A 24,847-nucleotide genomic window follows, 5' to 3' on the forward strand; every position below is an offset into this window, starting at 1 on the left:
GAGTGCTGTATAGTGACCCTTGCTACATTCTGAACAGCTAGTGAGTGATGTATAGTCACCCTGTTAACATATGTACAGTTCATGGGTGCTGTATAGACACCCTCCCAACATCTATACAGTTAGTGAGTGCTGCATAGTCACCTTTCCCAACATCTGGTCAGATAGTGAGTACTGCATTGTCACCTTTGCCAACATCTCTACAGTTAGTGTGTTGTGTATATACAAATTTCCCAACATCTGTACAGTTAGTGAGTGCTGAATAGTCACCATCCCAACAGCTGTACAGTTAGTGAGTGCTGCATAGTCACCATCCCAACATCTGTACAGTTAGTGAGTGCTGCGTAGTCACCTTTCCCAACATCTGTACAGTTAGTGAGTGGTGCATACTCACCTTTCCCAACATCTGAACAGTTAATAAGAGCTGCATAGTCACCTTTCCCAAAACCTTACAGTTAGTGAGTGCTGCATAGTCACCTTTCCCAACATCTGTACATTTAGTGAGTGCTGCATAGTCACCTTTCCCAACATCTGTACAGTTATTGAGTGCTGCATAGTCACCTTTCCCAACATCTGTACAGTTAGTGAGTGCTGCGTAGTCACCTTTCCCAACATCTGTACAGTTAGTGAGTGCTGTATAGTCACCTTTCCCAACATCTGAACAGTTAATAAGTGCTCCATAGTCACCTTTCCCAACACCTTACAGTTAGTGAGTGCTGTATAGTCAACTTTCCCAACATCTGTACAGTTAGTGAGTGCTGTATAGTCAACTTTCCCAACATCTGTACAGTTAGTGAGTGCTGCATATTCACCATCCCAGCAGCTGTACAGTTAGTGAGTGCTGTATAGTCAACTTTCCCAATATCTGTACAGTTAGTGAGTGCTGTTTAGTCACCTTTACCAACATCTGTACAGTTAAAAAGTGCTGCATATTCACCTTTCCCAACATCTGTGCAGTTAGTGAGTGCTGCATAGTCACCTTTCCCAACATCTATACAGTTAATAAGTGCTTCATATTCACCTTTCCCAACATCTGTACAGTTAATGAGTGCTGCATAGTCACCATCCCAATATCTGTACATTTAGTGAGTGCTGCATAGTCACCATCCCAATATCTGTACAGTTAGTGAGTGCTGCATAGTCACCTTTCCCAACATCTGTACAGTTAGTGAGTGCTGCATAGTCACCTTTCCCAACATCTGTACAGTTAGTGAGTGCTGCATAGTCACCTTTCCCAACATCTGTACAGTTAGTGAGTGCTGCATACTCACCTTTCCCAACATCTGAACAGTTAATAAGTGCTGTATAGTCACCTTTCCCAACATCTGTACAGTTAATGAGTGCTGCATAGTCACCATCCCAAAATCTGTACAGTTAGTAAGTGCTGTATAGTCACCTTTCCCAACATCTGTACAGTTAATGAGTGCTGCATAGTCACCATCCCAACATCTGTACAGTTAGTAAGTGCTGTATACTCACCATTCCCAACATCTGTACAGTTAATGAGTTCTGCATAGTCACCTTTCCCAACATCTGTACAGTTAGTGAGTGGTGTATAGTCACCTTTCCCAACATCTGTGCAGTTAGTAAGTGCTGCATAGTCAACTTTCCAACATCTGTACAGTTAGTGAGTGCTGCATAGTTACCATCCCAACATCTGTACAGTTAGTGAGTGCTGCATAGTCACCTTTCCCAACATCTCTACAGTTAGTTAGTGCTGTATAGTCACCTTTCCCAACATCTATACCGTTAATAAGTGCTTCATAGTCACCTTTCCCAACATCTGTTAAGTTAGTGAGTGCTGCATAGTCAACTTTCCCAACATCTGTACAGTTAGTAAGTGCTTCATAGTCACCTTTCCCAACATCTGTACAGTTAGTGAGTGCTGCATAGTCATCTTTCCCAACATCTATACAGTTAATAAGTGCTTCATAGTCACCTTTCCCAACATCTGTACAGTTAGTGAGTGCTGCATAGTCAACTTTCCCAACATCTGTACAGTTATTAAGTGCTACATAGTCACCTTTCCCAACATCTGTACAGTTAGTGAGTGCTGTATAGTCACCTTTTCCAATATCTGTACAGTTAGTGAGTGCTGCATAGTCACCATCCCCACAGCTGTACAGTTAGTGAGTGCTGCATAATCACCCTTTTCAACATGTGTACAGTTAGTGAGTGCTGTATAGTCACCTTTCCCAACATCTGTACAATTAGTGGGTGCTACATTGTCACCTTTCCCAACAGCTGTACAGTTAGTGAGTGCTGTATAGTCACCCTTGCTACATTCTGAACAGCTAGTGAGTGATGTAGAGTCACCCTGTCCAGCATATGTACAGTTCATGGGTGCTGTATAGACACTCTCCCAACATCTATACAGTTAGTGAGTGCTGTATAGTCACCTTTCCCAACATCTGTTCAGATAGTGAGTGCTGCATAGTCACCTTTCCCAACATCTGTACAGTTAGTGAGTGGTGCATAGTTACCATCCCAACATCTGTACAGTTAGGGAGTGCTGCATAGTCACCTTTCCCAACATCTGTACAGTTAGTGAGTGCTGCATATTCACCTTTCCCAACATCTATACAGTTAATAAGTGCTGCATAATCACCTTTCCCAACATCTGTAGTTAATAAGTGCTTCATATTCACCTTTCCCAACATCTGTGCAGTTAGTGAGTGCTGCATTTTCACCTTTCCCAACATCTATACAGTTAATAAGTGCTTCATATTCACCTTTCCCAACATCTGTACAGTTAATGAGTGCTGCATAGTCACCTTTCCCAACATCTGTACAGTTAATGAGTGCTGCATAGTCACCATCCCAACATCTGTACAGTTTATGAGTGCTGCATAGTCACCATCCCAACATCTGTACAGTTAATGAGTGCTGCATAGTCACCTTTCCCAACATCTGTACAGTTAGTAGGTGCTGCATAGTCACCTTTCCCAACATCTGTACAGTTAGTGAGTGCTGTATAGTCACCTTTCCCAACATCTGTACAGTTAATAAGTGCTACATAGTCACCTTTCCCAACATCTGTACAGTTAGTAAGTGCTGTATAGTCACCATTCCCAACATCTGTACAGTTAATGAGTGCTGCATAGTCACCATCCCAACATCTGTACAGTTAGTGAGTGCTGCATAGTCACCTTTCCCAACATCTGTACAGTTAGTGAGTGCTCTATAGTCACCTTTCCCAACATATGTACAGTTATTAAGTGCTGCATAGTCACCATCCCAACATCTGTACAGTTAATGAGTGCTGCATAGTCACCTTTCCCAACATCTGTACAGTTAGTAGGTGCTGCATAGTCACCTTTCCCAACATCTGTACAGTTAGTGAGTGCTGTATAGTCAACTTTCCCAACATCTGTACAGTTAGTGAGTGCTGTATAGTCAACTTTCCCAATATCTGTACAGTTAGTGAGTGCTGTATAGTCACCTTTACCAACATCTGTACAGTTAATAAGTGCTACATAGTCACCTTTCCCAACATCTGTACAGTTAGTGAATGCTGTATAGTCACCTTTCCCAATATCTGTACAGTTAGTGAGTGCTGCAGAGTCAACTTTCCCAATATCTGTACAGTTAGTGACTGCTGTATAGTCACCTTTACCAACATCTGTACAGTTAATAAGTGCTGCATAGTCACCTTTCCCAACATCTGTACAGTTAGTGAATGCTGTATAGTCACCTTTCCCAACATCTGTGCAGTTAGTAAGTGCTGCATAGTCAACTTTCCAACATCTGTACAGTTAGTGAGTGCTGCATAGTTACCATCCCAACATCTGTACAGATAGGGAGTGCTGCATAGTCACCTTTCCCAACATCTGTACAGTTAGTGAGTGCTGCATAGTCACCTTTCCCAACATCTGTACAGTTAGTAAGTGCTGCATAGTCAACTTTCCCAATATCTGTACAGTTAGTGAGTGCTGTATAGTCACCTTTACGAACATCTGTACAGTTATTAAGTGCTACATAGTCACCTTTCCCAACATCTGTCCAGTTAGTGAGTGCTGTATAGTCACCTTTTCCAATATCTGTACAGTTAGTGAGTGCTGCATAGTCACCATCCCAACAGCTGTACAGTTAGTGAGTGCTGCATAATCACCTTTTTCAACATGTGTACAGTTAGTGAGTGCTGTATTGTCACCTTTCCCAATATCTGTACAGTTAGTAAGTGCTGCATAATCACCTTTCCCAACATCTGTAGTTAATAAGTGCTTCATATTCACCTTTCCCAACATCTGTGCAGTTAGTGAGTGCTGCATAGTCAACAACCCAATATCTGTACATTTAGTGAGTGCTGCATAGTCACCATCCCAATATCTGTACATTTAGTGAGTGCTGCATAGTCACCTTTCCCAACATCTGTACAGTTAATGAGTGCTGCATAGTCACCATCCCAACATCTGTACAGTTAAAAAGTGCTGCATAGTCACCTTTCCCAACATCTGTACATTTAGTGAGTGCTGCATAGTCACCTTTCCCAACATCTGTACAGTTAGTAAGTGCTGCGTAGTCACCTTTCCCAACATCTGTACAGTTAGTGAGTGCTGTATAGTCACCTTTCCCAACATCTGAACAGTTAATAAGTGCTGCATAGTCACCTTTCCCAACACCTTACAGTTAGTGAGTGCTGTATAGTCAACTTTCCCAACATCTGTACAGTTAGTGAGTGCTGTATAGTCAACTTTCCCAACATCTGTACAGTTAGTGAGTGCTGCATAGTCACCATCCCAGCAGCTGTACAGTTAGTGAGTGCTGTATAGTCAACTTTCCCAATATCTGTACAGTTAGTGAGTGCTGTATAGTCACCTTTACCAACATCTGTACAGTTAAAAAGTGCTGCATATTCACCTTTCCCAACATCTGTGCAGTTAGTGAGTGCTGCATAGTCACCTTTCCCAACATCTATACAGTTAATAAGTGCTTCATATTCACCTTTCCCAACATCTGTACAGTTAATGAGTGCTGCATAGTCACCATCCCAATATCTTTACATTTAGTGAGTGCTGCATAGTCACCTTTCCCAACATCTGTACAGTTAATGAGTTCTGCATAGTCACCATCCCAACATCTGTACAGTTAAAAAGTGCTGCATAGTCACCTTTCCCAACATCTGTACAGTTAGTAGGTGCTGCATAGTCACCTTTCCCAACATCTGTACAGTTAGTGAGTGCTGTATAGTCACCTTTACCAACATCTGTACAGTTAATAAGTGCTACATAGTCACCTTTCCCAACATCTGTACAGTTAGTGAGTGCTGCATAGTCACCTTTCCCAACATCTATACAGTTAATAAGTGCTGCATAATCACCTTTCCCAACATCTGTAGTTAATAAGTGCTTCATATTCACCTTTCCCAACATCTGTGCAGTTAGTGAGTGCTTCATATTCACCTTTCCCAACATCTGTACAGTTAATGAGTGCTGCATAGTCACCATCCCAACATCTGTACAGTTAATGAGTGCTGCATAGTCACCATCCCAACATCTGTACAGTTAAAAAGTGCTGCATAGTCACCTTTCCCAACATCTGTACAGTTAGTAGGTGCTGCATAGTCACCTGTCCCAACATCTGTAGTTAATAAGTGCTTCATATTCACCTTTCCCAACATCTGTGCAGTTAGTGAGTGCTGCATAGTCTCCTTTCCCAACATCTATACAGTTAATAAGTGCTTCATATTCACCTTTCCCAACATCTGTACAGTTAATGAGTGCTGCATAGTCACCTTTCCCAACATCTGTACAGTTAGTGAGTGCTGCATAGTGACCCTGTCCAACATATGTACAGTTCATGGGTGCTGTATGGACACCCTCCTAACATCTATACAGTTAGTGAGTGCTGCATAGTCACCTTTCCCAACATCTGTAGAGTTAGTGAGTGGTGTATAGTCACCTTTCTAACATCTGTACAGTTATTGGGTGCTATATTGTCACCTTTCCCAAAATCTGTACAGTTAATGAGTGCTGCATAGTCTCCTTTCCCAAGATCTGTACAGTTAGTGAGTGCTGCATAGTCACCTTTCCCAACATCTGTACAGTTAAAAAGTGCTGCATAGTCACCTTTCCCAACATCTGTACAGTTAGTAGGTGCCGCATAGTCACCTTTCCCAACATCTGTACAGTTAATAAGTGCTACATAGTCACCTTTCCCAACATCTGTACAGTTAGTGAATGCTGTATAGTCACCTTTCCCAACATCTGTGCAGTTAGTGAGTGCTGCATAGTCACCTTTCCCAACATCTATACAGTTAATAAGTGCTTCATATTCACCTTTCCCAACATCTGTACAGTTAGTGGGTTGTATGTTGTCACCTTTCTCAACATTTGTACAGTTAGTGAGTGCTGTATAGTGACCCTGTCCAACATATGTACAGTTAATGAGTGCTGCATAGTCACCTTTCCCAACATCTGTACAGTTAGTAGGTGCTGCATAGTCACCTTTCCCAACATCTGTACAGTTAATAAGTGCTACATATTCATCTTTCCCAACATCTGTACAGTTAGTGGGTTGTATGTTGTCACCTTTCTCAGCATTTGTACAGTTAGTGAGTGCTGTATAGTGACCCTGTCCAACATCTGTACAGTTCATGGGTGCTGTATGGACACCCTCCTAACATCTATACAGTTAGTGAGTGCTGTATAGTGACCCTGTCCAACATATGTACAGTTAATGAGTGCTGCATAGTCACCTTTCCCAACATCTGTACAGTTACAAAGTGCTGCATAGTCACCTTTCCCAACATCTGTACAGTTAGTAGGTGCTGCATAGTCACCTTTCCCAACATCTGTACAGTTAATAAGTGCTACATAGTCACCTTTCCCAACATCTGTACAGTTAGTGAATGCTGCATAGTCACCTTTCCCAACATCTATACAGTTAATAAGTGCTTCATATTCACCTTTCCCAACATCTGTACAGTTAGTGGGTTGTATGTTGTCACCTTTCTCAACATTTGTACAGTTAGTGAGTGCTGTATAGTGACCCTGTCCAACATATGTACAGTTAATGAGTGCTGCATAGTCACCTTTCCCAACATCTGTACAGTTAGTAGGTGCTGCATAGTCACCTTTCCCAACATCTGTACAGTTAATAAGTGCTACATAGTCACCTTTCCCAACATCTGTACAGTTAGTGAATGCTGTATAGTGACCCTGTCCAACATATGTACAGTTAATGAGTGCTGCATAGTCACCTTTCCCAATATCTGTACAGTTAGTAGGTGCTGCATAGTCACCTTTCCCAACATCTGTGCAGTTAGTAAGTGCTGCATATTCACCTTTCCCAACATCTGTACAGTTAGTGGGTTGTATGTTGTCACCTTTCTCAACATTTGTACAGTTAGTGAGTGCTGTATAGTGACCCTGTCCAACATATGTACAGTTCATGGGTGCTGTATGGACACCCTCCTAACATCTATACAGTTAGTGAGTGCTGCATAGTCACCTTTCCCAACATCTGTAGAGTTAGTGAGTGGTGTATAGTCACCTTTCTAACATCTGTACAGTTAGTGGGTGCTATATTGTCACCTTTCCCAAAATCTGTACAGTTAATGAGTGCTGCATAGTCACCTTTCCCAACATCTGTACAGTTAGTGAGTGCTGCATAGTCACCTTTCCCAACATCTGTACAGTTAAAAAGTGCTGCATAGTCACCTTTCCCAACATCTGTACAGTTAGTAGGTGCTGCATAGTCACCTTTCCCAACATCTGTACAGTTAATAAGTGCTACATAGTCACCTTTCCCAACATCTGTACAGTTAGTGAATGCTGTATAGTCACCTTTCCCAACATCTGTGCAGTTAGTGAGTGCTGCATAGTCACCTTTCCCAACATCTATACAGTTAATAAGTGCTTCATATTCACCTTTCCCAACATCTGTACAGTTAGTGGGTTGTATGTTGTCACCTTTCTCAACATTTGTACAGTTAGTGAGTGCTGTATAGTGACCCTGTCCAACATATGTACAGTTATTGAGTGCTGCATAGTCACCTTTCCCAACATCTGTACAGTTAGTAGGTGCTGCATAGTCACCTTTCACAACATCTGTACAGTTAATAAGTGCTACATATTCACCTTTCCCAACATCTGTACAGTTAGTGGGTTGTATGTTGTCACCTTTCTCAACATTTGTACAGTTAGTGAGTGCTGTATAGTGACCCTGTCCAACATATGTACAGTTAATGAGTGCTGCATAGTCACCTTTCCCAACATCTGTACAGTTATAAAGTGCTGCATAGTCACCTTTCCCAACATCTGTACAGTTAGTAGGTGCTGCATAGTCACCTTTCCCAACATCTGTACAGTTAATAAGTGCTACATAGTCACCTTTCCCAACATCTGTACAGTTAGTGAATGCTGTATAGTCACCTTTCCCAACATCTGTGCAGTTAGTGAGTGCTGCATAGTCACCTTTCCCAACATCTATACAGTTAATAAGTGCTTCATATTCACCTTTCCCAACATCTGTACAGTTAGTGGGTTGTATGTTGTCACCTTTCTCAACATTTGTACAGTTAGTGAGTGCTGTATAGTGACCCTGTCCAACATATGTACAGTTAATGAGTGCTGCATAGTCACCTTTCCCAACATCTGTACAGTTAATAAGTGCTACATAGTCACCTTTCCCAACATCTGTACAGTTAGTGAATGCTGTATAGTCACCTTTCCCAACATCTGTGCAGTTAGTAAGTGCTGCATATTCACCTTTCCCAACATCTGTACAGTTAGTGAGTGCTGCATATTCACCTTTCTCAACATTTGTACAGTTAGTGAGTGCTGTATAGTGACCCTGTCCAACATATGTACAGTTCATGGGTGCTGTATGGACACCCTCCTAACATCTATACAGTTAGTGAGTGCTGCATAGTCACCTTTCTAACATCTGTACAGTTAGTGGGTGCTATATTGTCACCTTTCCCAAAATCTGTACAGTTAGTGAGTGTTGCATAGTCACCTTTCAACATTCTGAACAGCTAGTGAGTGATGTATAGTCACCCTGTCCAACATCTGTACAGTTAATGGGTGCTGTATAGACACCCTCCAAACATCTATACAGTTATGCTGGGCATTCACGGCCAGATAAAATGCCTGTCAGACCGACAGACATTTTATCTGGCCGGCTGCCAGCCGCAGATGTCGCCGGCATTCACTATGAAATTTCTCTCACAGTGTATTTGGCAGACATCTGCGCTCCGCCCCCGGGGGGAGGAGACATATCCCTGTCGCTTCCGTAGGAAGGAACACAGGAAATGTCTGTCTGTCGGCCACGGCTGGGCATACACTGCCCGATGCGGCCGGCAGTTTACAGGGAAATATCGCATCGGACGGGCATGCTGGACAATCCGGCATGCCCGACTGAGCAATATTTTACCGTCGGTCGCCCCCCCACACGCTACAATTATCGGGGCGATCCGCCGATATCAGGCGGACCCGCCCCGATAATTGTAACGTGTATGGCCAGCATTAGTAAGTGCTGCATAGTCACCTTTCCCAACTTCTGTACAATTAGTGAGTGCTGCATACTCACCTTTCCCAGCATTTGCATAGATACTGAGTGATGTATAGTCAACCTCCCAACATCTGTTCAGTTAGTGAGTGCTGTGTAGTCAACCTCCCATCAGCTGTACAGTTTTAAGATACTATGTAGTCACACTTAATTGTTTTTACATGAATTAATAACTGTCTTTACTGGATTATTTCCCTGTCTCCAGGCATTTGTAATAGCTGTCACATCAGACTTCATCCCACGTCTTGTGTATCAGTATATGTACAGTCACAATGGAACCATGCATGGCTTCATCAATCATACCCTCTCATACTTCAATGTCAGCCACCTAAAGCCCGGGACTCAGCCACAAAGCTCACAGTTTGCACAGGATGTAGTTTTCTGCAGGTAATATAACTGTAATATCACCCATCTATCTAGTGTTGCAAGAGGTAATAACAGCTTGAAAATAAAAGCAAGTTTCTCTATTTATATGCATCAGTAATAGTAATAATAATTGTAATAGCAATAAATATAATAATGATGATAGTAATATACTCGTCTATATAATAATTTGCGAAGGTCTGTCCTGTTTCCAACATGCATGCGCAGTGGGAGCCAGGGCACAAGCCCCAGTGGCTCCCACTATTAGGAAGGTGGGACAGACCTGGATGCTGGAGAAGAAGAGGAGAGGACCCACTGTGCAGCCGGGAATGGGGGTAATTATGGGGGGTGAAGCAGTGCACTCGCTCAAGCCGGGGTTGGGGCGAAAGAGCGGGTCGGATGGGGGAAGGTTAGAACAGAGCAGCAAAGAGGGTGTGGTGGTGAGGAATCGGTATGATTTACCGCCGGACCCATGCCCGTCGGTTGGAATCCTGACAGCGGCATCCCGGCAGAGGAGGAAATCCCGATCGTCCTAAGGTAGGTATATACTAACCTATTTCTACCTCCTAACCCTAACCCCCCTTAGGGGTGCCTAACTCTAACCTTCCCCCCCAATGCCTAACCCTAATCCCCCCTCTAAGTGCCTAAACCTAACCCCCCCTTCCCCGCCGCCTAAACCTAAGTCCCCCGGGGGTGTGCCTAACCCTAAGTCCCCCCTGGGGGTGCCTAACGCTAACCCCCCCTTCCCCAAGCCTAAACCTAACCTCCCAGGGGGGGTGCCTAAACCTAAGTCCCCCCCGGGAACCCTAAACCTAACCTCCCCCCCCCCCCGCGCAGCTATGCGCGCTCGGCGCCCGGCGTCCCTTCGATCGGGATGCTGAGCGTTGGGCTCCTGGCGTATGTCTAATGACAGGCGTTTGCATATCGACGCCTGTCTTTAGACCCTTGCTGGGATATGACAGTTGGGAAGCCGGCTGTCGGGATTAGCGACTGCATACTGGTGGGGGATAGAGCAGGGGTTGGAGCAGCATATGCCAGGTCCCTTTACTAGTATATATTAATTACAATTATCACTTTGGGCACAGACACTCCAATATTAAATATGTGACCTGACATTGGGGTATTTTTAATGCGGTTATGATGTGATATTATTGCCCCCAATTCTCAATGAGAAAATGAATATTTTCGCTTGCACTTATCATAGTAGGTGGTGCCAGGACAGGGTTTCCGAGAAAGCCCTGTCCTGGAAAAGAGTGAGACGCAAAGTAATAGCTACTGCTATCAATTTCCTTCCAGGTACGGCTGCAGATGCACCAGTACCTGCCAGCAGGGTGGGATACAGAGGATCCCTCTAAAACAAAAAAAAACTTTATGCAATAGCCCATCTGAGGAGGGCATTAGCTACTGGAGCCAAGCTCCAAAATTGCTTTTACAATCAAAATCCAATTTCTGCTGTCAACTCTTCATAAATGCTGGCGATGCTTCATTTTTGTGGGTATCCCTCCAAAACTGATGTTTTCGGTGGGAGTTCCCACAAAACTACATTGTCAATTATGTGCCTTTAGGCCTGATTCTGAGTTGAGCTTAAAGCAGGAAAGAGCAAGTAACTGCACCTTGGTAACACCATGCTGCGCTGCAGAGGGCAGATATAAAATGTGCAGAGAGATGTAGATCTGGGAGGGACGTGTCCAAACTGACATGTAAGATGCAGTGTAATAATAAAGCTGTCCAGCATTTGTGGGCTACATGCAAAAGCAGCCAGTATTTATTTAACATGCTTTTAAAAAAAAAATGTACAGCTGGGTACGATATATCGTTCCGACATTGATTGAAATGCTATACCGCACACATTGTGTACGCCTGATCCGACGTTCCCGATGGTCGATCATTGCATTGTCCCATCTGCTGTCCTGCACGGTAGATAGTTACGATGCGATGAACGCCGTGGTGTAGTTACATGTGGCATGTAATGACACATCGAGCCATCATATGCCAGATCGTGCAGTGTATACGGCGTGCACGATGTATCGTTACATTGGTCGCCGCATAGCTGGGACCCATCATATGGTGTGTACCCAGCTTATGTATTTGCACCCCTTGCATTGCTACATAGTTCAGGGCCGTAGCTAGGGTAGTGCGGCCGGTGCCATGGCACTGTTCAGGGTCAGGGGGCACTGTTTGGGCCTGTCAAATTTCTGTTTATTATCATTCTCACTTGTAGCTACCTCTTATTTTATCCCCAGCATCTCTTGGCCTCTCCTATCTCTTCCCTGGCCCTTCCTCATGAAGCCATGGCCCTTTTTTGGGTGCATTATGTCCCTTTGAAAAATGAGGGGGGCGCCAATGCTCTTTCTGGCACAGGGCACCAAAAAGTCCAGTTACGGCTCTGACATAGTTTGTCCAGGTGCAAAGTTACTTGCTATATATTCCTAAATTCCCAACTGAGAATCAGGCCCTCTAGTTTGTATCCTCTGTACCTGTTGTGCATACAGTACTTGAGTTTTCCTTCAAAAGAGGCAGAGAGAGAAATGCAGGGTGTCTCCTCTGTTATATTCTCTGACAATTCACAGTTCAGGTTTATAGAGAGTCTGTTCTATCATTTTTTATTGTGAACTGATGACCCCTTCGTTATAGATTAACCTGTACAAGAAATCTGTAGGAAGGAGAAGGGTGGTTGCATGCTGACCTTCAGGGTATGTACTATGTACCCTGGCAAAGTTTCCTGTGTATATACTAAGCTGCACGCAACACATTTCTATAGCGAGGACTCATGCATCCAAATTGTTTCCTAGAGTGAGCAGTACACTGTATGACTAATTTACAGGGGCAGCTAATCCCCTTTAGGTCTTGACTACAATAAACTAAAGGGGAAGCCCAAACATTTGTTTTCTAATCCCCTTTTATAGGATTCCCAGTAACTCCAGATCATACAGTGTGTGTGGCTGACAAATCATTTATTTTTATTAAGTTCGAAGTGATGGAATATGCATATTCTTCTATAATTAGCTTCAGGTCTCAATTGTTCCACGGGACACCGCCTGTTTCTGCAAACCACGTGACCAGTCTTCTACACCTACTTTAATTAAAGTAGCAGTACAATAATACATCTGACTCAATTCCTCCAGGATAAAGCAAATAAGACACACGATTAAAACCATCTGTTGAAAAAGTATGGCTCAGATTCGCTTCTCAATGTTGAGCACATTTCATTTTGAAATAACTCCCAAATAATATCATGTTAATTAACAGTAGTTTTCTATGCACTCGAGGTGGGATTTTCATGAAAGTCAAACTGGTTTGTGGTTCTATAAAAGAAAAATAACCCCATTAATAAGTAGCATTTATTTACCAGTAAAGGGTAAAATCATTATGGGCACAACACTTTACTAGAATAATTCCTGATACTTGAAAGACTTCTGCCTGAAATCACCTGTTGAAATATGAGAAACACACTGTTGCTGCAATTTGACAGTTAGACTTATCATTCCTTAGCAAGAGTAGGGTACAGGATGCCGGCCCTCAGTATCCCGGCGGTCAGAATCCTGATGCCGGCATCCTGACTGGGTTAGGATACCACAGCCTAAACCTAACCCTCCCCTCCCTCGCAGCCTAAACCTAACCCTCCCCTCCCTCGAAGCAAATACCCCCTCGCAGCCAAAACCTAACTCCCCCCCCACTGCAGACTAACCCTAACCCTCCCCCACTCAGCCTAAACCTAACCTCCCCCCCCTCGCAGCCTAAACCTAACCTCCCCTCCCCTGCAGACTAACCCTAACCATCCCTCTACAGCAGTGCCTAACCCTAACACTTCCCTTAATCACAATACTTACTGTCGGGATGCCGGGATTCTGACTGGTGCCAGGATTCCGGCACCTGCATTCTGAGTACGGCATCCTGACCGCCTGGATATGAACTACATCCTCTTAGCAACATCTTAAACTATGTAAGTATAAAATAAAATCAAGCATCTATAGTTATATGCAGTAGCAATGCTACTACTCAGTGTAGTCTGCAGATTTTACTATAGTTAAAGGTATTGCTAAGGAAGGTTAGTTATTCTGAACATAGCTGTCAAATTTCAGCAACAGAGGAACTTATTTATCAGGTACAGCTCAAAATCTACTTTAGTGCTGCTGAATGTCTACAAAATCGTACAGGTTTGCATTACAAAATGGCGGCATTTGTAGTGGCCAATGGGAGATATTGGACGAGTGATGACATTCCTTGTAGATGACTGAGTAGGCGAGCTAATAGGCTTAGTTTTGCAAAGCAGTCAACAATTTTATTTTGCAGGGTGAGGTTTTGTAACGAGGTGGAAAATTAAAGAGGATGTTTTTAAGGTATGCAATAGGGAAGCCGGCTGACATTATGCCGACAGCCGGCTTCCCGACTGTCATATCCCGGCGAGGGTGAAATGACCGACGTCTAGATGTAGACGTCGCTCATTTTACCGACACCGAGCACCCGGGGGGTGTCTTAGAGTTAGGCACCCCCCCAGGGGACTTAGGTTTAGGCAGCGTGGAAGGGGGGGTTAGGTTTAGGCACTTAGAGGAGGGATTAAGGTTAGGCACTTGGGGGGAGGTTAGGGTCAGGCACCCCTAAGGGAGGGTTAGAGTTAGGGGGGTAGGTTAGGTTAGTTAGTACTTACCTGGGGACGATCAGGATTTCCAGCGCTGTCGGGCTTCCGCTGCCGGGATCTCTTCCTCTGTCGGCCTGACGCTGCCGGGATTCGAACTGCCGGCCATGCGGCCGGCGGTATTACATACAGATTCCGTTTTTAAAGGGGCAATACTGTACCTCGAAGAGTGTAAGGGTGCCTGGCAGCTCACAGACCACAGTCTTGATTTTGTACCAGCTCTGAGCCTGGCGCTAAGATCAAGGGATTTATTTACTAAGTGTCGGGTTGTAAAACCCAACACTTTTGTTTGTGTTCATGCCCGATATTTAAAAGACACAGCTAGTAAAAGCGTTGCCCTTTTAAATATCGGGCACGAACACGAGAAAGTGTTGGGTTTTATAACCCGACACTAAAGGTGCCCACACACATACCGACGCTCCCAATCAGCCAATGTACACGATTTCCCCTGAACTCTCCCCAGGCAGTCGTGGTCACGATTTGGAGTTAAAAATGTCCAATCTGATCTAGCGTGCAGCCAGTGCATTGTATCCCAGATTGGCTAATCTGCCCTACAGCACGGCAGATCTGAAGATGCGAGGTACGATGAGCGGGGACGAGCATCGGCATCGTGATCAAGTGTAGAAACTCACGATTTGGACGTTTTTTACATGATCTGTCGTCACGATTCGTCGAAATCGGCCAAATTGGATGAAAAGTCGGTATGTGTGTGGGCACCTTTAGAAAACAAACCCACAAGTCTCATCTTAGTCTTCTAGTCATATTTTGTGCCTTTTTCAGACTTTGTTAAATGCCTCACAAAAGACCCATCTGCCTCCTCTTCAGTCTTATAATGTAATAACATTTGAAAATTCCAGGGCGGTAACTATTTGTGTGGCAGACGTGCCAGTGGTCAGCCGGACATTACTCTCAGCGCCGTCAGGATTTGCCGATTGCGCTACTTGTACGGGAGGAGAGGGTCTCACTATTCAGCCGGGGTGGAAAATCCCTTTTAAAAAAATTAATTTATCCCTTGAAAATTGTCCGCCTGCACTTTATCATTTGTATCCAGCCATTGATATATATATATATATAATATATATATATATTTCATCTCCTTCTTTGGCATTCTGTTCACGGTGTCTGTCTGTGATGTTAATCTGCTCTTTGATTTATTAGACTTGAACTATTTTGGCAACATTTAAATGGAAATGTAAAAGAAAGAAATTCGGAATCATTTGTGCAATGCGTTTTTTTTTTTTTACGCCCACTTTTAGAATATGGGTTACCAAAAAAGTAATTTCCAAGCCAGGGAAGGTTGTTCTAGACATAAGATGAGTGCTTGAGCACAACTGTCTGAAATATCTTTAAAGTTTATTAGCAGCTCTCATGTTTATTGAGATGGATAATTCCATTTGCCTGGTGCATCGTCATACTTGGAATGACTGACATCTAGTTTAGACAAGAACTATCCTGCTTGCTTTAAGCTTCCAACCAAATTCACATTTAATTTCAAGCTAGCTTTCTTTTTGCATTGCATTATTTTTTTAATTAAGCTTATGGCAGCCATGACAATATTTTTTACAGGATTGTCTTTTTTTTCCATGTTAATGGGGCGTTAATATTTTATAAACTGCTGTAGGTGGAGGAGAGGTGTACATAAACATTTGGGTTATGTTATATACAACATACTTTACATCTACAAACATTGATGGCAAATCCACAGCAACATTACTGCTAGCTAGCATCCAGGAACGGCTAAGAACAGCTTAAAGTCCATACATGAATTTTTCTTTGTATTGTATAGTCATGTAGTAGTTTCAGTGTATTAGGTGACATTATGCTGTCACTTGAAATGTTTATTAGTCTCCTAAAGCACTTAAATCAATATAATTAAATTCCTATAGATCTTTTACTGTCCCCAGTGCTATGTTTAGGAGGATTATAATTGCCTGGAATCCTAAAACACACTATCAATAAGTTGTGAAAAAAAAGTTTTAAAATAATTTTTCTACAGTACCACTTATTACCACCAGGTGGAGAACTCTTCCAATCAACTGTTTATTATTTATTGTAGTTTGTAGACTACATTTGGGCAACATTTACACAGATGTGTCCTCATACATCTAGCTTCCTTGCGCGTTAAACAGCCCTTCTAGTCGCGCCATTCCGTGGCATGAAACGGTAGCGCCAAGCGTATTTTCGCCTTTTTACCTTCAAATACGTCTTATTCGCACAGCAATGTGAATAGGACACACAACCAGCTTCTGCTGATTAAAATGATTAGCAGCATGCCTATGTTCTTTGTGCACCTGCAGGTGTATCTGCATGCGAAACGCTACATTACGCTGTCACAGCCACTAATACTGTAATATAGCATTTCGCACGCAGATACAGACTTTGAAACTATGGGGGTCATTCAGACCCGCTCGTGAGCGGCAGTACGCTCACAAGCGGGTCGATGTTCCCCCACTGCGCATGCGCACGACGGAGGGAGCTCCGTCGTGCGCATGCGCGAGACCCGGCGAGCGACGGGCTCTCCATCGCTCCGGGTCTCACACCAAAGGGGGCGTGCTGTCGATGTTGATTGACAGCACGCCCCCTTTGGTGGGCGTGCCGGGGGCGTGCCTGCCAGAAGGAGGCGTTCCCATGGGAACGCCTACCGTCTCAAGCTGGCCCCACTGACAGCACTAGTGATGTCAGTGGGAGTGATTTTGGCTCTGATAGAGCCAAAATCACTCCAGGGCTTGCGGCAGCGAGACCCTACCGCAGGGTCTCCGTCGCAAGCCCGATGGTCGCGATGGTCAAGACCATCGCGACCATCATCATGGATGCTCGCTATAGCTGTGGGTGGTAACCCACAGCTATGCGAGCGCTCCAAAAAAAGGTAGGAGGGCCCTGATTCAGAGCGAGCGCTCTTGTCAGAGCGTTCAGCTCTGAATCAGGCCCTATATACGAAGTGCTGAGATGCAGCAGCCACATTCCCTTGTGCTCCATCTTCGACTTTATACGTGTTTAAAAAATAGAGATGTGCATTTTCGTTTTGATGAAAACCGATGCCACCTGACCTTTGGGGTTCCGAGTAGAACCGAGTCCCTCCTCAGATCACTTTTGGAGTTATGACTAGAACAGAGGGCCTGATTCAGAGCTGAACGCTCTGACCAGAGCGCTCGCTCTGAATCAGGGCCCTCCTACCTTTTTTTGGAGCGTCCTCATGGACGCTCGCATAGCTGTGGGTTCCCCCAATCAACATCGACAGCACGCCCCCTTTGGTGTGAGACCCGAAGCGACGGAGAGCCCGTCGCTCGCCGGGTCTCGCGCATGCGCACCACGGAGCTCCCTCCGTCATGCGAATGCGCAGTGGGGGAACATCGACCCGCTTGCGAGCGTACTGCCGCTCACGAGCGGGTCTGAATGACCCCCAGAGTCCCGACTCGGGTCTGCTGTAAGTTCAGAACGCGGACTTGAAAACTGAATCTCGGGTTTTGGATTGCATGTAAAAAGGTCCAAATGATATGTCTTTAGCTGTTTTATCAATTTTAAAGAAATCCATAACAGAAAAGAGCCAAAACAACCGAGGGTGGTTTTGCCAAAACCAAAACATGGGTTTCCGCGCACATCTCTAGTTTAAAACTAATTCCTGTGCATTTAATGTTGCGCCCAGCGTGTGTAGTACACTGTGGGCCTGATTCAGACCCGCTCACGAGCGCATAGCCTTAGCAAGCGGGTCGATGGTGAGGTACTGCACATGTGCGGCGCACGCCTCGTGCATTCGCAAGCCCCGGAGCGAGAGAGAAATTCTCTCGCTCCGGGGCTCACTACAAACGGGGCGGCTGTCGATCTTGATCGACAGATCGCCCCGTTTTGTAGGCGGGGGGGGGGTGTCTACACAAACGGAGGCGTTCCCGAAAGAATGCCTGCTGTTTGTGGGAGGCACCACTGACATCACCAGTGATGTCAGTGGTGCCTCCCTCACCATTGATGTCAGTGGAGAGCTTCCTGCTCTGTCAGAGCAGGAAGCTCTCTGGGGCTTGTGACGGACGAGACCCTACCACAAGGGTCTCGTCGCAAGCCCCCATGGTCGCGACCATCACCTGGCCGCTCGCAAAAGCTGTGGGTGGTCACTCACAGCTTAGCGAGCGGCCGGGAGGCCGCAACAAAAAAAACAAAAAAACGCCCTGATTCAGAGCGAGCGATCTTCAAGAGCAGGGTGTGGTGTTACACTGAGTCCGTGATGCGAATAAGATGCAAAATTGAAAGAAAAAGACGCTACACCTCTCGGAGCGGCTCAGTTGTCGGGGGTCTTGCACGGTACAGCGTATAGCCGTTACGTGTATGAGAGCACATGTGTACGGTATATAATAGTATACTATAGTATCTTCACACCGTCATGTGCCACTCTCCAATATTATCTGAAGTAAACTCTCGCAATCTGTTTCTGAAACATAAAGTGATGAAGTTGGGATGAAGCAGTTGATCCCCAGTGAGAATAACAGACTGGGCAGCAAACAGTCACTCCTCCCTACTGAGCCCTGAAATCCTGGAGGGAATTCATTCACAATTGTACCATCTTCTAGAAGTCAACGCTCACTTTGATCTTCTTTCTCCATAGATATAAAGATTACCGCGAGCCTCCGTGGTCCCCGAATCCATATGATTTTTCCAAACAGTACTGGACAGTCCTAGCTGTGCGATTGGCCTTTGTTATTCTTTTCCAGGTAAGTGTGATCAATTAGACCAAACAACACCCGAATTCACACTGATGTCCTCCTGCAGTATATCGGCTCTTGTCATATACATCAAATTCTTGTGCTTATAGGCTAAATATCGAAAAAAAGAGCCTGATTCAGTGGGTAACGGTAATGCAGCCATGACTGCGCATTTTACACATCTCAACTGCGTCTTTATGCTAATGTGACAGCTGGTGGGATTTATAGAGAAGTCTTATCAGCTGCGACTCATATCCGCTGCTTTGCATAATAAGTTACACCGTCAGCATCACCAGTCGCACATCCGGCATGCCATCAGACAGTAGAGCAGCCCTATGCTTCCTCAGAATGTCCGTTGGAACATGGCTGCTGGTACCAGTGCACCTGCGATAAAAGAAGCAGTCACTGGCCCGCGTCTAGCTAGCCACGCCCCTTTTCCCACTCGGGAACGCCTACTGAAATTGTCTCTCTCTGAGTCCATATTCATTCTGTATGCCCTGGCAGGAACACACTACACTACACTTCACTACAGCACGCAATGGACATTCTTCATCCTCATAGTGGGGTAGGGTACAAAACTTAGAAAACCAAACTGTCGACATGGGCAAAATGTAGACAGACAAAACTTAGACAGTCAAAATGTCGACAGGTACATAAATTAGATATGGACATAATTTAGACATTCAATATATAGACAGGTTGAAATGCAGACAGGGTCAAAATGTTGACATTTAAAATGTAGATAAATCAAAAGGTCGACAACCAAAATGTAGACACAGTTAAACTGTCGACAGTAAAAATGTCAACATAGCTAAAACCAATGAACAGCATGCTTGCCGACATTTGGCTCCCTCCTTCCGGGAGGGAGCTGTCGGGCTTACAGGGCTGGGGGCGTGACGCGGCCAAAGGGGGCGGGCCCGGCACTTGACACAGTGTTGGGGGCGGAGCATGGGGGCGTGACAGCGCGATCGCGTCATCGTGGCTCCGCCCCTCTTCACAATGCCGTGATTAATGGCATTGTGCAGCCGGGAGTGGAGCCACGATGACGCGATTCAGCGCGAATCGCGTCACCGGCCCCCTGCTGCCGGGGTTTGTACTTAAAGGCGCGGGGGGGTGCGGACACATCGCCGGGGCCGGGAGGATTGCCTGCCTTCCCGGGAGGTCGGGAGCGGCACCCGATTTTCAGGAGGCTCCCGACCAAATCGGGAGGGTAGGCAAGTATGATGAACAGTGAGCCAGTCATGTCAGACTGATTGCAATTTGCAACTCAGATTTTATACTACCGTTGTAATGCTAATTGCAATAAAACTTAGAGGTATATTTACTAAAGCTATGGGCAACATCGCCACTTCTAAAATCCTGCACTTTAGTAAATATACCCCTTACAGTCTGATTGCAATTAGCATATGACAGTCTGTATGTTTGCTATGAGCTGCTGTTACATTCATTACATTAATTGCTGTGGCCGCTAAACCCCATGATGGGAGTGCTGCTATTAGGCCATGCTACAACTGTGACAGGGCATGCTGGTATGTGTAGTACCACAGCAACATACATTAATTGCCGCTGCCACTCATGTCCTTCACAGTAGCGCTATATAAAATAACAAGAACAGTAGCACTAATCCCCTGCTTATGTGCGCTAAATAAAGCATATAAAATACACCTGTATATATCTGACTGCAGGTTACAGTGGGCAGGATGCATGGCGCAGCACACTCGGGATGAAATGCATCTGTCGGTCATCACATGCATGCCGGTGTTAATAACTTTAAAGTGCCAAAGTCCTGAGGGAGGTTCTTCAGAATCAGAATCAACAGCATTGGCCAAGTATACAACCGTATACTAGGAATTTAACTCCGGTGCACTGCAAGCCAACTACTTACATAAAACAAAACATGTGAAATACATACATTCACAATACACAACTACAGTACATAAATAATACATAAAAACACAAAACACTCCTAATTAAAAAATAATAATGAAATACCCATTCATTATTCACTCAAATCCTTACCCCATAAGTCAGTGATCCCCAGAGGCTTCAGAGTCCCGCTCACGGAATTGAGCATCCAGCGCTTGTTGTAGTGGGGAGGGAGAGCCCGTTGATGTGAGCACAGATGTGAAGCAAGTCCGTCCGAGCATCCTCGGAGACTGTGCTAGGCAATACCTCCACCGGCGGCTGTAGTGCAGTTAGCGGGATCGTGCAAGAGATGAAAGGATGGTTCCGTCCTCCAGTATGCGTAGTAATCAGGTAATGGAGCCCTTTCGATGCCTATCTTTAGATCCCGTTCGGGCTTCCAATGGCCAGCATTCCAGCCGCCGGTAATATAACTACATCCAGTGCCTTACATTGTGGAAAGAACATACTGCAATAATACATAGTACATTGATTATCACAGAGAACGGTAACATACAATTCACAACTTTATAAATATACATTTATTATAATCTGTGCACTTCTCAATTACATAGAGACCACAGGGGACAGAGATCCCTGCTCACACAAGTTTCTCGAGAGTGTAGTCACCTCATTTGTGGGCACGCGATTACATTATTGCAGTCACAGAAGTGAGATAATGTCATTGCTGTCCCTCAAGATAGGTAATTTGAAGGCTGTTTATCTACATAAGCTTCCTATCTAAAATGGTGGCTTACGTGGCGTGCCTAATGATGCATTGGCTGGTGGCACTCCCCTATTTCTGCAAATGGTCTAGTCTAGTGTACGTATGAGTGAATGTTATCCTGTCCCATAACATTCTGTGCACATGGCGGGTGGCTGAACTGAATAACATCCAGCTGTTTTGTACTCGGTTAATGCAGGCTGATTCCTTGCAGCATCACTTTGGCTTCTCAGCACAGTTAAAAGATCTTTTCTGCTGACTTCAATTTCCAAAATGCCCAATAATCATTCTATTAATTGAAACAGACTAGATCAGGGCAGCAATTTGGTGCTACAAGTGGTCATACTGAGCCAATTGCTGATATCACCGTTGATATTGCAGTGTACATGACTAGAATAACCCAAATTAACAATGAACTTGGGAGGACCAACGACAATGTTTTTATATGAAACTGTAGTTTGACTAAATCATTGCAAATGACTCCAATTAATTTAATTGTTGTTTTATTTTAATAAATCCACCATTAGTAAGTGTCTGGAGATTTATGATTCAATTTGCATATTTGCTCTTAGTCCGTTCAATTAAATGTTTTATAAGCTGGAATTTTGGGTAGAGGACAAAAGATCCACAAAGCAAGTCAGAAACCGCACCGATTTCTGGAATGATTGGCGGCAATTAGCTTCTGGCACTGACGCTCAATCACATTTTATGAATCAAATAGCTCTGTCTTGTGAAATCTATTCGCAGGCTGTGCATAGTTCTGGGTTCTTTGTATGGCTGCCACAAAAATATAAACCTTCATTAAGTTTGCCAGAGGCATAGGAAAACAAATGATGAAAAAAGCATAATGCAGATAAAACATCATACTGTATACTGCATAAATTAAAACGTCTCTTGTTGCCATGGGTTATGACAAACTAATAGTTCTGTATATTCCTTCTCATCCCACTTATTCATTGGGCAGTCACATTTTCTACTATGAGCAAAAGAGGTGTGGCCAAAGGAACAGGCCACTTACAAGTCAGGTTGGGCGGGGACAGATGGGGGTGTGGTCAAGATCACCTGATGACACCTAATTTAAAGCTAAAATGGAAGAGATTGCAGAGCATAAAATAGCAATGACTAGAACAGCACATTAATATATTCTGCATTTACTCTGACAATAGATGGGTATATAAAATACATTTTCTGCATTTTGCATTTGTTAGTATGAGTAGTTAAAGACTCCATACTGCCACCCAGTGGCCAACTTTGCATAAAGTATGACAGGATACTTGCCAATATGTACAGTAGCATAAAATATATCTTGGATTGATTTTTACAACCTTTCTAGAATATACTGTATATGCTTTTTGGAAACAAATTATTTCAAGGTACTTTTCCTTTAAATTACGGGGTATCCCCTGCAAGTTAGGTACAACTTCACCAACATCTGGGATAGAAGAGAGAAGTCAGTGTTACTGTACCACCTGCCTAGCTAAACGGAACACACAAGTATGTGTGTGGCCAGGGCTGCCATTGTGGGGTCCGGTATAAATGAAACCGACAGTATGCCCCCCCCTACCTTTCTTCTCTCCTCCCTCCACCCCATTTCCTTTCACTGTATCTGTCCAATATTTGGTTTCTTATCCTATAAAATGCATCCAGGATATAAAGTAAGTAATGGTACAGAGTAAGTGTTAAAGATAGGGTAAACTCAAATAAAAAGAATCCCAACTTTATAGAGTGACCCCCTCCCATTCCCCATTGAGATGGATAAAAATGCCCCTCAGAATCCCCTGCCCCAAATCGCCTCTCTCCGACCATGAGACCAAATAAACAGTCAACCCAGTCATTAAGTAAAGGGAAATACAGTTTAATCCAAGTGGGTGGGGCATGCCCTCTAATTAGGTCGAGCCTCTTACCGTTGTACTTTGCATACCTCCCTGATGGCAGTCCTGTGCATGGTTGATTCAAACTTATCGGCAGCAGAAGCCACCAAAGTACTTGCCGAATCCCAATAATTCTGGGGGCGTAGCCTAACATACGTAGGCGTGGCCACGCTTACTTAAAAAAGTTAGTATGGGCTCCTCCACATGGGGGCGTCTTGTGTAGCAGCAACAGCAGCAGCATCCTCCTTCACCCCACCGCAGCCGAGCACACAGCAGCATGATCTGGGCTGGGGAAACACAGGTTACTGTAACTGTCAGGTGAGGGGGACGGGCAGCAGAGTAATTAGTACCCAATCACTCTCCCTTCCTTTTCGGCACGCCTGGTGATGACACTTAGGGGTATGTGAACTAAAGGTCGATTTGAATTTATTTTGATAGATTTAAAATCGATAAAAATCTATCAACATCGATGTTGTGTTTCTGGGGCAAATCACACATTTTCTAACAGACAATTTTTGATTTGTTTTTTTAAGTATTAGTAAATGTGTGATTTAGCCCCAGAAACACAACATCGATGCTAATTGATTTTTTATCGATTTTAAATCTATAAAATCGATTAAAATCGACCTTTAGTAACTATAACCCCTACTTTCAAAAGTGGATGAATGGGGGTAGTGCAACCGTAATGATGATGAACCACTGTATGTAACTCTGATTTCAGCCCCTGTGTGTGTCCCTTTTTTGGGATGAGGAGGACGCCAACTTTAGTTTCCATCTCAGACTCCAGAATGATTATATCTAGGGGTGTGCACCGGCCACTTTTCGTGTTTTGGTTTTGGATCTGGATCTTTCTTCGTGTTTTGGATCTGGATTGGTTTTGCCAAAACCACCCTTCCGTGTTTTGGGTTCTGGGTTTTGTGTTTTGGATCTGTATTTTTTTTAAAAAAAGCATAAAAACAGCTAAAATCACAGAATTTGTAGGTTTTTCTGCTCCTATGCTATTATTAACCTCAATAACCTTAATTTCCACTCATTTCCAGTCTATTCTGAACACCTCACACCTCACAATAGTGTTTTTATGTCCAAAAGGTTGCACCGAGGTAGCTGGATGACTATGCTAAGCGACACGAGTGGGCGGCACAAACACGTGACC

The 24,847-nt window shown here is 44.2% G+C and overlaps 1 protein-coding gene across 2 annotated transcripts in view; it reads left to right on the top strand.

Annotated features, from left to right (window-relative positions):
- Positions 1-24,847, top strand: part of ANO2 (anoctamin 2) — a 391,756-nt gene that overhangs the window by 361,185 nt on the left and 5,724 nt on the right. For both annotated transcript variants that reach the window (XM_088478973.1, XM_088478974.1), the window contains 2 exons: positions 9,716-9,897; positions 19,101-19,206. In XM_088478973.1, coding sequence (XP_088335099.1) covers positions 9,716-9,897; positions 19,101-19,206 — 288 coding nt within the window. The remainder of the gene's footprint in view (positions 1-9,715; positions 9,898-19,100; positions 19,207-24,847) is intronic.

The sequence above is a fragment of the Taudactylus pleione genome, unplaced genomic scaffold (genome assembly GCF_031769625.1).
Source record: "Taudactylus pleione unplaced genomic scaffold, aTauple2 ptg000225l, whole genome shotgun sequence".
In the NCBI taxonomy this organism is placed as follows: Eukaryota; Metazoa; Chordata; class Amphibia; order Anura; family Myobatrachidae; genus Taudactylus; species Taudactylus pleione.